General features: G+C 45.1%; 1 protein-coding gene across 2 annotated transcripts in view; it reads right to left on the reverse strand.

The window, feature by feature from the left end:
• Positions 1 to 9,444: 9,444 nt before the first annotated feature.
• Positions 9,445 to 12,951, reverse strand: part of LOC111933065 (BEN domain-containing protein 5) — an 887,514-nt gene continuing 884,007 nt past the window's right edge. For both annotated transcript variants that reach the window (XM_086842548.1, XM_023932447.2), the window contains exon 13: positions 9,445 to 11,617. In XM_086842548.1, coding sequence (XP_086698674.1) covers positions 11,494 to 11,617 — 124 coding nt within the window. In that variant the 3' untranslated portion in view covers positions 9,445 to 11,493. The remainder of the gene's footprint in view (positions 11,618 to 12,951) is intronic.

The raw sequence follows: 12,951 nt of genomic DNA on the forward strand, positions 1-12,951 counted from the left end.
CCTGTATCATATCTTAGGCCAAGCTGCTTTTCCCAAGTGAATTGCAATGTGGCCTTTGGTTCAGTGAGTTTAACTGAACCATGGCTATCTGGAAAAAGGAGTGTTATCTGTAATAAAGTAACTCCTTCAAATTTATTTTCTTGATCTTGTACTTTGGTTGGGCTGCCAGAGTCTTAATGCCTGGAAAAGTATCTCTCACCTAGGACCCTAATTTTAAAGGACTTTAGATTTTTTAGGGGCTGGATGGCGTCATCTGCTTGCATGGATTTTGTCAGTTTATTTCTGCGAGTGAGCCAGCCTGAGCTGTGTGCTAATTTCCCATCTCCTCTTTGGTTGATGACAGCCCCTGGCTCAGTGAGATTTCACTTTTGCTCAGTGAACTCTTCTTTCCCTGCCCATCCCTGAGATATATTTTCTAAGCACCAATTTCACTCCAAAATTAAAGATGAAATTTAAAGATTAGGGACTGCAGGGTTTTTTTGTTTGTTTTGTTTTGTTTTTACAAAGGCATTTCAATGTCTCATACTCATTGATTGAGTTAGGTATCTAAATCATCCAGAGCAGTCTGGCCCCCATCCCAAATTAGGTGATGTAAAAGGCCAATTTGCCTTTTAAAAGCTCTCCAGTTTAATCTCCTGCTGTGCGATTAGTGCCACGCGTAATAAACACATTGTGAGCGGCACGAGGGCAGGTGTGGGTGAGGTAATGGATCCCACCCACTGCCTGCACTATAAATGCCAGAAATATCAAACACTGCGTGCACCAGTCGTGGTCCCAGTCAATTCTAATTACTTGAGTGGACTGACTCCAAATTCAGATGGGCTGTGGTGTAACTGAGGTCAGGGTACAGTACATGATTCTTATCTTAATACTACTGTAGTATTGGAAAGGTCAAACTGAGCATCGTGCAAGGAGAAGAGGTACTGGCTCTGTTAATTATTCTTCACTCCTTGAACAAAGGGGTGAAGATTGTGTCTTTGCTGAAGAGCGTTCTGAGGTACTGCATATTTAAAATTAAAAACAAGGAAAAATAGAGGAATCATTCCCACAACAATCCTTAGCTGAGCCTTCCTGAGCTTTGCCTGAAACCTTGGAGCACTTGGTCTGCCAATCCTTTAAACTACAGCTACACCAGAGTCAGAGGCCAGGGAGGGCAGCATTGCCCCTCCAGGCAGGGGTAGTTTCTAGTTCTAACCATTAAGAAAATAATGTTTTTCCTACCAAACAACCTGTTCAGAAAACATTAAAACCCTGTGTTCATTTGTAGGCATTCCTGCTGTTGGAGGAATTGCTGATGAGGGGGGAACAAGGCTGAACTTCCTTTTTTCACTTACCACCATCCCACTTGAACATCTGTAAAGCACCTCCAAATAAGAATGTTCCCTTCATGCCAGTCATAGCATTTTGTTCTGTTTTGCATTAGTCTTCATAACAGTATTAGTTAGAGAGAGTGAATATCTGGGTTGAGAACTGGTTTGAGTTGGGCTCAGCTCACCATTAGGTGTTACCTGCACCTGTTTCCAGAGTTTCCTGTTACCAGGAGCCCACACACGAAACAGTATTTTGTTCTTCTCTGAAAGTAATAGGCAAAGTCATTGCTGGGACCAGAGTGTAATCCTGATCCATAGCCATTCTGCTCATTTAATTTCAGCTATCTCTAAAGTGTTAACTGCTGAAAGAAGAAGCATGAAACCCTGCAATAGAGAGAGCTGATTAGAATTCAGCCCACTGTATCACCCGTAAATAGGAAATGAATACATGGCTGTGATTAATCGTCCATAAATGGCCATTGCCTGCTTCCTCTACTCCATACAAACACAGTCCAAGTATTTATTCAGCTCACCAAAGGAGTAACAAGAGCATTCCTATTTGTTAGGATCTGGGATTTAAGCAAGTACTTAAAGGGGAGCTCAGTTCTTGTGTGTCTGTAGATATGCACACACATCTGCTCTTCTGTCTTGTTTTCACTGTCCATGATATAAATCAGAATATTTTTTTTTAACAGGTGTACTTGCTTATAGATCAAAATACATTGAGATGCAAAGTCACAGCAATATCAGTTTCAGTAAAGTAATTTTTATGATATTACAAACATCAGTCTCTAAGGATTGGCAGTAATTGTACTATTAAGAAAAAATGTTTTGGTTTATATGCATTGCAGCTTGACCAAATCTGATACCAGGACACTGGAAAAATAAAAAAAAAAAATCATGTAATGCACAGAAACCTGACCTGTAGCTTGAAGCACTGGTGGGTAAAGCCTGTTTTTACCAGTCATGGATACAGTTCCATTAGAGCACCAGCTTGCCTGCTTGTGGTTCAGCTGAGCTCAGCAGAGCAGGGCTGCCTGCACCACTGCTCCCTGGCAAAACACAGAAATAGCTTTCCTTTGCTGGGATTTGCGGTCCAAGGGCTGCATCTGTGAACAGAGTGCTGCCTCCAGTGCCTTCATCCTCTGCTGTCACTGGCTGCTTGGTACACCAGGTATTTCACTGGAAATACCACCTGCACAGGCATTGCAGTGGCAGTGCTGGTCTGGGAAAGGGGAGGTGACACTTGGTAGATTTGGTCCCTCTGCCCCCACTTTCCTTTTTTGATTTGTCTTTAAGCAAATCCCTTGGTTTCTGAGTTCCCCAGTTCCCCAGCTGATCAATGGGGATTGTGAACTACAGCCCTCATTAAAGGCACTGCAGACCAAGGAGGGAAAAATGCTGCATGAGACCTAAATATTGATGTTGTTACCCTGCAAAATGGCTGCAAAATGGCCAGTAAAATTGTCAAAACCATCTATAAGGAACAGGGAACATAATCACAGAATAGATGATGTTGGAAAAGGTCTTGAGCTCACTTTGTCCATCCCCTCTGCTCAGTCTGAGTTACTCACATGGGGTTACCGAGGGCTGTATCTGGCTAGGTTTTGAATATCTGCAGGGATAGAGACTCCATAGCCTGTTCCAGTGTTTGACCACACTTAACAGTTAAAAATAATTTTCTTGTGTTCAGATAGAATTTGAATTTGTTTTAATTTCTGCCCTTTGATTCTTGTGCAGCATGTGGTCCCCTCATCCCCCCTGAAGAACCAGTGAGGCCCAGACAAGGCCTGCATGTGACCAGATGTGATTTTGTCCAGTCATCTTTGAAATCCCAGTGTTCATTCTTTTTTTCCCCTCTTGATTTTCCTCAACAGGCTACTTTTTCTTGGAGACTGCTCCCAGCTTGTTGAACCAGTGGGTTTAACAGCCTCACATCGCCTGGAGATGCTCTGGCACCACCCAAGGGCTCCACACCTCCAGGAAGTCAGCAGAGATCGCCCAGCAATGGGGAGCCTTTCCCAGGTGAGCCTGTTGTAAAACAGTGATTACCACCGCCACAAGGTTTCTCCTCCAGGAGGAAAAAAACTCTCTTGCCTAAAGATGTTATCATGCATAATTCAGGGAAGAAATCCATACTGCATTTAAAAGATTACATCTTATCATCCAGGGTACTTATTAGCTTGATGATTTAGAAGTAGATGGGGACAGAGCCTTTCCTGCTATTCTGCAGCAGCATCAGTGCCGTGTGCTGATGAGTGACGGCCTCGTGGCTTGGTTTGTGACTGAACTGCTTTTCTGATGCCAGAACTGGTCCAGGTGGGGTGGAGAAATTCCCAGTTCATGGTGAGCAGCCCTGGCTCTGTTCATGCATGGATTTCACACCACCATCCCTCTTCTTCCTGTTGGGTTTGGGTAAGTTTGTGTCAGACAGTAACAAGGGGTTAGTGGTGTTTAGCTCCTCTGGTTAATGCCATCCAGGAGCACGCAGTACTGCCTTCTTCCCAAGGGCAGCAGAGGATGCTTTGGGACAGCCAAGGGCAGGCATCTGGATACTGAAATGGTGAGGAGGTTGGAACAAAATTCAGGCAGATTTACCCTGGACAGCACTAGTTGTTCTGATGGCCCTTGGTGATTTCTAAATACGTGTTCCCCTTCCCAGAACATGCCCTCCTTTTGACCTGGCATGTCCCATGGTGCATGCAGCCTCTCTCAGAACAGGGCTGGGTTTCCACCTCTACCCTCCTACTGTGCAGACTGTCACCATTTTCCTAAATCAAGAAAAACATCTTTTTCTTTTTTTTTTTTTAAATCCAATCCACACATGGGCTGTTTTAAATCCAAATACTAATTTGAAAAATATAGTGTAAGTTTTTTAAAAGTGGCATTGCACTAGCAAATAAGTTCATTCAAATACCAGGTGATCTAGATTGAACTTGGAGAGGGAGAACTTGGTTATGACCATTATTTTTGCACCATCATTCTGCCCCTATTATGCCTTGTGCCTCCCCTGCATCATGAGGCAGGACATAGCAAAACTGGCCATTCATGGCAAAACTACTCCAGGGTATCATCTTGGGACCTATCAGCAATACTTAAATAAAGTAGCTTTTTTTTTTTTTTTTGTTAGGTATTTTTGTGTGGGTTTTTTTGTTCTTTGTTCTTTGTTCTTTGTTCTTTTTGTTCTTTTGTTCTTTGTTTTTTTTTTTAGTTTTTTAGTTTTTGGGGCTTATTTTGGGCTACAGTCACATGCAGGAGTGAAATTATGATGAAGTTGAGTGAAGATGCTTAGGAAATCTTGATTTTTTTTATCAAATATATCCTGGAAAAGCAAAATAAACCCCAAAAGGTGACACCTGAACTGATTGTAGCAAATGGCATGGGGATTTCTAGGGTATTCCTTTGTGGCTTTCGACACAAGCTCTCATCTCAGAGATTTCCTGATTATTTGTGGACTTAGAACTAAATGATAACCTGGGGACCCTGATGTTTAGAGCCATTTCAGGCAGAAACCCTCAGATGAAAGGCTTGGGAAGTTTCAGGATGGTGAATGACAGCTTGGTTGAAGAATAGGGTGTCCTGAACATGGAGTGTGAGTGAAAAGGAAGAATTTTGCAAAAATCCTTCTCCCGTTTCAAGATTGAGAGGTATGAAATGTCTGTATTTAATAGTCATTATTAATTACTGTTTATTCTCTGCCAACACTGCCTTGGGACCATCTGTGGTGATTTAGCCAAGCACCCATGGCCATCACTCAACTGGCTGCTCTGACTCAGGCATGGACCCTCAATTCACTTCCCTTACAGGTTCTGTGACCCACTTCTGTCCTGCTTCAGCTCACTTCATGTGCCTGAGTCTTGGGCCATCATGTGAGAAATGGCTGTTTCTTTACATGGAAAAAACGATATATAAAGCAACATTAGTATGAGGTAAAAATCGTGGGGGTTTGGATGGCAGACATGAATCACAGAGATAAATATTCCTCACCTTATCCAAAATCTTGCAATATCTGATCCATAGAAGAGCTAAAAGTTGCAGTCAAGATTTCCAGGGTAAAGTCCTGGCTTTATTAAAAAAAGCAAAATGCTTCTTCACCTCAAAAGACCAAGGGTTCAGCCCCTCGAGGCTGAATCACAGCTCTGTGAGACCCATGCCAAAAAAGGAACAAGAGTGGGGACTCGACTCCCATGTTGAAGAGCACCTCTATGCTCAAACCAGTTTCCTCAGCTAAACTTAAACTGTGCTTCTCCACCTTTTTTCTACCCTTTTCTTCCTACTTCTTAGTCAAGCCTCCTCAGACATCCTGCGTGTTTTCCACTTGGTGACTCAGCATCAGCTGCTCAAACTCTTCGGGAGCGTGACAGGGCTGTGACCGACTGAGGGTGAAAAGAAATCTGCCTTAGGGGACACAGAAATGATTAAGTGTTAAGTACAACATGAATTTGCCAGAAAACAACATCCCCACCAAGAGCCCGCTGTCTCCCTGCAGGGCTGTGCTCAGCCTTCAGACTGGTGAACACCAGCCAGCTGATTTAGTGCTCATGGCAGCTCTGGAAGGGGCATCACACAACAAGGATAATGCTCAGGGCCTAAAATAATCACACCTCTAGAAATGTATTAATCCAGCTTTAAAATGGGCCCTAAATGCTATAGAAGAGTCCTCATCAATATTAGCAGTACATGCATGAAGCAATCCCAAAAACTCCCTGCCTTGACCTGGCACCAAAGGGAAAAGAGTACAAATCCTCAGCATTTATTCAGGCTGCTTTGGTTGGAAGTATCAGGGGTAACAACCCTAAAAATGCAAAATGAACAGGAGACTCTTGATACCCAGGATAATTTTGTGTATGTAACAGGGAATCACAGTAAGATATTGACTCCCTTATGGCTGTGAGAAAGACTTCATCCCCAATGGCATAACCTGCTCAAGTACTCTTTCCTTCCAAACACTAGCTGATAATAAAACCTTCCTTCAGATACACAAGGAAGTTTGTAGTGTAGTTTGAATTGTAGTGTTTGAAGTGTAGAGCAGTTTGAATTGGCTGGTTTCTGTTCCCACTGCTTCCAGACAGTAAATTTCAAGCCTTACTGGAATAGCAGCATTTTTGTACTTCACAAATTTGGATTCTTTAAAAGATTTTTGATGATGAACTTTTTTGATGAAAGACTTAATGAAAAAGAAAAATGCCTTTTATATCCATGCCCATCAGACTGATGCTCCAAGTCTCACCTGTGTTCCTTCCACAGGAGGATTCAAGCTCCTCCAGACACACTCTCAAGCATTTCATCCTTCCATGTGTGCTGGTCTGCCACGGAGAGGTGCAGGAGATGTGAAATAAATCACACCTCCCCATACTGAGCAGCTGTGACAGCCCCTGACAGCCATGCTGCTGCAGTGCATCCATGTCAGCTGCTCTTGGATCCCTGCTCAGAGCCACCAGATGGGGAGGACCATGAGTAATGAGAGGAGCTCCTCCATGCCCAGGCAGAGCAGCAGGAGATGCTCTGACCTGTCCTGAAATCCCCTGTCGTGCTTGGAGCGCCCAGTCCATAGTGCACTCACCTCCAGAGAAGGGGCAGGTGATGGTGGGTCACTCTGCTGCTCTGGCTGTGGTGTCCATGCCTGGAGGAGGTGTGGCTGCACTCACAGGGCAGTGTGGAGCAGTGGCCAGGCTGTGCCCATCCTCTCCCGGAGGGGGTGAGCGCTGCCCCAGCCACAGCAGCTCCATCCGTACACAGCTCCATGGAGCCCTGGGTTTGCAGGGAGCCAGGGTACTTGCTCTTTGCTGTTGAACTGTTGTTATAGATCACTGGATACCGATGCTAAAGCATAGGAAAAACCTCCATTAACTATGGCAAAGTGCTTTGAAATCTTTTTTCTGCACAAGGACAGAGAGACGTTAAGAGGATGGAAACTAGCTCCTTTAGCAGCCATGCCAATTGTTTTCAGCAGCCTCCAGTGGAAAAAGAAACAGTGAGCTCTGATTATATATCATTCCCATCCAGCACCATTCCTCTGGCTGCTGAGGAACCTGGTTTAACTTATTTTTATGTGCAAAGAAAGAGGTAGGTAGACACGAACAGACACACACAAATATATAGAGCACACACACATAAACACACATAATCTAGGAGGCAAAGAGAGAATCTGTACCTGCATTTGCGATATCTTCCTGCACCAGGTAAGGAAAGCATCTTTTTCCTTTTAACTGTGTGCTGTACCTACATTGTTTCCTTGCAGTCTATCTTTAGGTTATAGCAGTTCACAAGGTTTTTTCAGCAGATGTGTTATTCAATTACTTCAGGGCTTTTCCATTTGTAATATTGCGAAGCAATGATAGCCAGCAGACTTCACCTGTCTTTTAGAGATAGCCAGCCTGGTAATTTTAACTCTGCCCATTTTATCCACACCAGTAAATCTCATAACATGGTTATAGAGAGATTCCAATTTTTGTAGAATCTTCTCCTGGGAATTCCTGTATACAATATTGCCATAGTCTGTAATGGACATAACCTGTGATTGGATTAATGTTTCCCTAGTGAAGAAGTCAAAGCATTTCATGTTCCTATAACTGGTTTGCAGCTCTGCAGTAAAGGTCTTTGGTGTGGCAGAGAGAATAATTGCAAACTCAGCCCCAATCAGAATATATAATCCCCTCACAGCGAGGGTCTAATTCGGTGCAGTTACACTGCCTGTGCTGGGGTTTGTAGTGGGATTTTCTTGTCAGGAGAGTAGAATGCATAGAAAACAAGTTAATTTCAGCACTTTAATATTCATCACCCAGCCCTGTACGAAGGGAGGCAAATACATTGCTACTGCTCCAAGGGAGCAGCTCCCCAGGCAGCGAATGTGAAGAGGCAGGGAGGGCTTTGCAATGGGCCACTGGTCTCCTCACAAGAGAAGCCCTCCACTCGTGTTCAGATAAACATGTGCCTTTATTCTTAAGAGTAAATACCATTCTGTCCAAATAAAAGCCTAATTTTGGATCCATATTTGCTTCTGAACCTGTCAGAATCCCTGGTGTCACCTTACTTTGGTCCTGACACAAGTGACTAAATAAGGAATTACTGTTGGGAGTTCAACATGCATTACTTACATCTGAGACACGGATCATCTCCAGGAAGAAGAGGTTCATGGAAGGCCAGGAGCAGGTTCTGAAGCAGGATCTGCCTGCTTAGGTGGAGGAGGAGAACTTCAGCACTCACATGGAAGGAAGGGGAAGTAGAGGCTGGGAAAAAAAGGTCTCCAATTTTCAGCTCCCTTGCTAATCTCCCCCGAAAATGGTATATATAAACCCTCAAGTGAACTAGCAGAGACCCCTCAGTGAAGGAAATGCTCAGGCTCTCATCCCCAGCTGCTCAGGGAGAGCTTTCAAGAAACAATTTATTGGAGAACCCTGAAAGCAGCTGTGGGTCTCAGAGGAAAGCACCATAAAGTCAGCTCTGCCTATGGGGTTCAGAGGAGACGTGATCAGCATCTCAGCATGGAAAAACTGGGTAGGGGCAACTGTGGCTCAGCCAGAAGGTGCCAGAAACAAACTGAAAGAGGAATGAAAAGGGAGGCAAGAGCAAAGAGTTTGAACATGACATTCTGGAACGAAGATGGGGAGGATGGGTTCCAGGACAGGCGTGCTGCCCAGCTGAAGAGCAAGGCAGATGCTCTTGGCAGATAACCTTGTGTTTGGATGTTACAGCATTGCTAGGCAGGTGGAGAGGATGGGAAGAAGGTTAGCACCATGGGACTTGACAAATGGGATGTCATCATTCCCCATATGGGTAACTGTCTCCAATCTGTGCTCTCTGTGCCACTGAAAGGTTGGGATATCTCAGCAGAAATGCAGCATCTCTGGCTGAGATGAGCAATCTACTTTAGGTCTGTCCTAAGACCCACAGATTCCAGGCTGTGGGGCAGATACCTGTGCACAAGACAAGTGAGAAATGGAGACAGTGATTTTCAGGAAAATCCAGTTATTAAATCTAAACTTAAAAGACTGACTTTTACAGGTCTGACAGAGGGAGCCTCTGACAGCCGATAGCTGGGCAGCACAAGAGCTTCCCAGAATCATGGTTGAAGTGATCTGGGAGCCTGTGAGGAGGAAGAAATGCAAATGAAACAACACACTCGTTCCACAGCTGCTTTTATCACTTTATTCATATTTCTAGAGTAGGCTTTTTAGCGGCTAAGCAAATATTGAAACTCTCTCATTATATATATATATATGTATGCATATATAGAAACATCCAAAAATAAATAACAAGGAATTTTGCAAGAGTTTTTGCAATGAACATGGGAGAGAACATTTTAACTCCAGTAAACCAACTTTGAAAGTCTTCCACTAAAACCCTATAAAAACCAATGATAGTCATAAATTAGCACTAGATTAATTCAAAGGAGAACTTATCCCCCCTCTGCGTACCTTCTAATCCATATCTCCAAGAGGTCATTTTAATTATCACACTGTCACTGCTATTCATTACTCTGCTTTTGGAGACAGAGCCAGCACTGTGCCTTTTGGATGCCTTGGAATTCATCATATGAAGGCATTTTATTCTGCCCAAAAATGTACACAGTTTAACCCTCTCACCTTGAAATATGGACAATAAGAGGTTTGCTTGGTGTTTTAAATCATTTTTCCTTCCAGCAGGATACCTCCTTGCTTTCAAGCAAGTTCCCTTTGTCAGAGAACAACTGAAGAAAGCCCAGGTAATGGATGGCTAATGCACAGATGCACTCAGCTCAAGTTTTGGCAGATCTGAGTAGCTTGTCCTTCTTCAGAGGCATGCCAGAGCCAAGCTTTTGTCCTTACTCATACCTGCTCATTCTTCCTGGCTGCAGTAATACAAACTGGATGGAAACCATGTGTCAGTGGCTGCCCATCCCACTGGGATGTGGGACCCAGCTCACCTGACTCTGTTCCTAGATCATGGCATTTCTGTCCTGGGAAAGAAGGAGGGACAACCAACACATTTCTTTTACTAGAGGACGGTGTCTGGGGCTAGTACTTCTTCAGGGCCACCCCACACCAGGAGGAGCTCATTCAGTCATGTTTCATTCATCTTTTTTCACCCTCAGTCTCATTCATCTTTTCCCTCTCTTTCCTACTGTGTCTTGGCACCTTCTCTCCCTCAAGCTACCATTCCAGCCCAGCTCCTGGCAGAAGACTGAAGAGAAGCTGCTTCCCAAAGCTTTTGATGGGTTGAGAAGCACTTCTGAGTGCATTCTCCCTTTCCATCCCCTGGGAGACATTCAGACTCTGGGCCACCCTTTTTTTGCCTCCAGTTTGAGAATCAAGCTTGGATGTTTCAGAGAGCTCCACATTGCAGGAGACAAGACTGCAGCATGCTGTCCGTGTCCTGGGGTGGTGCTGAGGTTTCACTTGGGGTTTCTTACACAACACTATTTGTTCACCACTTTCAGCACCACTCCTCACTGCCTCAGTCATGCATCTGTTGGCAAGCCTGGTTTTCTAGGCCCCAAACAGCTTTTGATGGAGGACCACTGTCCCTGCCTGTTGGACAGGCCTTGCAGCAAGGGTCATGCTTGCAGCCCGACAGCCCCATTCCTCATATGACTCCTCTCCTCAAATGATCTGATAGAAGAGTGGAAAGCCCAGCCATGCAGTGGATGATAAACTGCACACTGAGGAGCACCTGCCTGGCTCCCAGAAGCTATTTATCAGGCTCTCTTAATGCAAGCTAACAGGACTAGCACATGCAGTAGGCATAAGGGCTTCTGAGCCTGACACTAAAAGGGGAGACATCACATGGTGCAGTAGAGGACCCAGAACTCCCTCGTTAGCTCATTGTATGGATTACCCCTTTAAAGAGAGAGAAGGGGACTGGGGGAGGAAGGAGAGGCTTTCTCATTTTAGCAAATAGCTTTTCAGCCACCACAAATGATTTCTGCAAATCTATCAGTTCACTCTTTTTTTTTCCCCCACCCCACCAACAGATAAGAAAAAAAAAAAAAGCCCTGAAATTGATTCACCATCTATAAATAAAAAAGAATCAATAGTAAAATTTCTAGCTAATTTCCCTCTCCCTCTTTGCTCCTTGGACTATTTGTTATCTTAGAAATATTTGTCTGGGGGGGAAAAAAAAAGAGAAACATCATTGATTCCTGCCTGCGACGTGTTGCTCCGCATTGCCCTACAGCTCTCCTCTCCTCTCCCGTCCCCTCTCCTCAGCGCGTGGAGAGAGACGGGTCCTTCAGCTGCGCCTGGCTCCTCTTCCCGGCTTTGCCTCCAGCCTGGCTGTTCCCTGGGCCCCGCTGGGCAGGGCATTTATAGTGTGGCACGTTGTCCTTCCTGCCAAAGGAAGAGAGAGAAGACAGGAGGTATCAGACACTGTGGGGCTCCGGCAGCGGGTGAGCGTGTGCGGGGTGCGCTCTGAGGAGCCACGCGTGAGGTCTCGCAGCTTTGGAAGGCTTTGGCAGCTCGAGACAAATTAGAGGTGGTTAAAGACCAGCTGGTCCCATCCCTTTCTGGCCAGAGCAGGGTTAGTCCTTCCAGGAGGCTTCAAGGGCTTTGTGGTAGCTCTGAGCTCTCCAAGAGAAAGGGTCCCATTTGTTCTCTTTGGGTGAAGTACTCCCCACTGTTTTCTCCTACCAAGGTTCCTGTGCACCTGAAATATTTCCCTTCATTTCTGCTCATGAACAGCTCTCCTCTCACTTTGAGTATTTCCTTCTGGGCATGCACCATTCACAGGATGGCTGGGTTCACACATCTGCTCACAGCTGGACTGCCCCCACTGCCAGGTGTGTTCACAGCTGGCTCAGTCTTTGGGGACATACTCTGATTGTGTGGCCGGGGAACACCCAGCAGGTGATGCCAGAGCTTCCAGCATCCAGACCAGTTCCTGCAAAGAACCCACAAAGATGTGATACTGCTGTTTCACTGCCCTTAACTCCAATTATCTGACTCCAGAATTACCTAGCACTCATGCCAAATTCCAGTTGTCAGTAAAGTTGGGAGTTTCCAGTGCCCCTTTCAGGCTGCAGCCCCAGCAGAGCTGTGTGAGTTTTTTAACTGGCCTCCAAAGGAGTAGGGTTGTGATAAATACAAAGTACTTTTTGCAGTGATGCCCCAGGAGCTCACAGGGTAAGAACTGAGCTTTTCACAACCCAGCACCACAGAACCAGCTCCCCAGCTTCCCACAGCTTATCTGGTGGAAAGACTCGCTTTGTAACACTTCAGTTCCTGATAAGGAACTAAGTCTCACTACTTGTTTCCCAGACAAAACACTCTGTGTGTATATTTACACTGTGCGTGATTTTCATTACTTTAAGGAAAAGTATATCTCTATTATCAGTTAATTCTTTAACATTTCTGTTCTATTTACTTATAGACCCTTTTTGCTTAGAGGTTGTAATTAAAATCCTCCATCTCACAGCCCACCACTCTCACTGCCCCTCCTCCCTCTGGGTCCTGACCCACTGGTCACAGCAAGATGGGCACAAGTGACCAGAGAGCCTCAGCCCTGGTCTGTCTGGGCAGAGCCAGGCCTGGGGAAACTGGGTCACAATTCATTGTGTCCAGAGGCTTCCTTGATGAGAGGCTGAACTGCAGAGAGTGTGGGTCCTGCAGCACCACCCCTCGTTCAGGGAGGCTCAGCCAGCACCAGGCTGTCCCAGAGCAGGGAC

Source organism: Cyanistes caeruleus, chromosome 9 (genome assembly GCF_971803275.1).
Source record: "Cyanistes caeruleus chromosome 9, bCyaCae1.hap1.1, whole genome shotgun sequence".
Classification (NCBI taxonomy): domain Eukaryota; kingdom Metazoa; phylum Chordata; class Aves; order Passeriformes; family Paridae; genus Cyanistes; species Cyanistes caeruleus.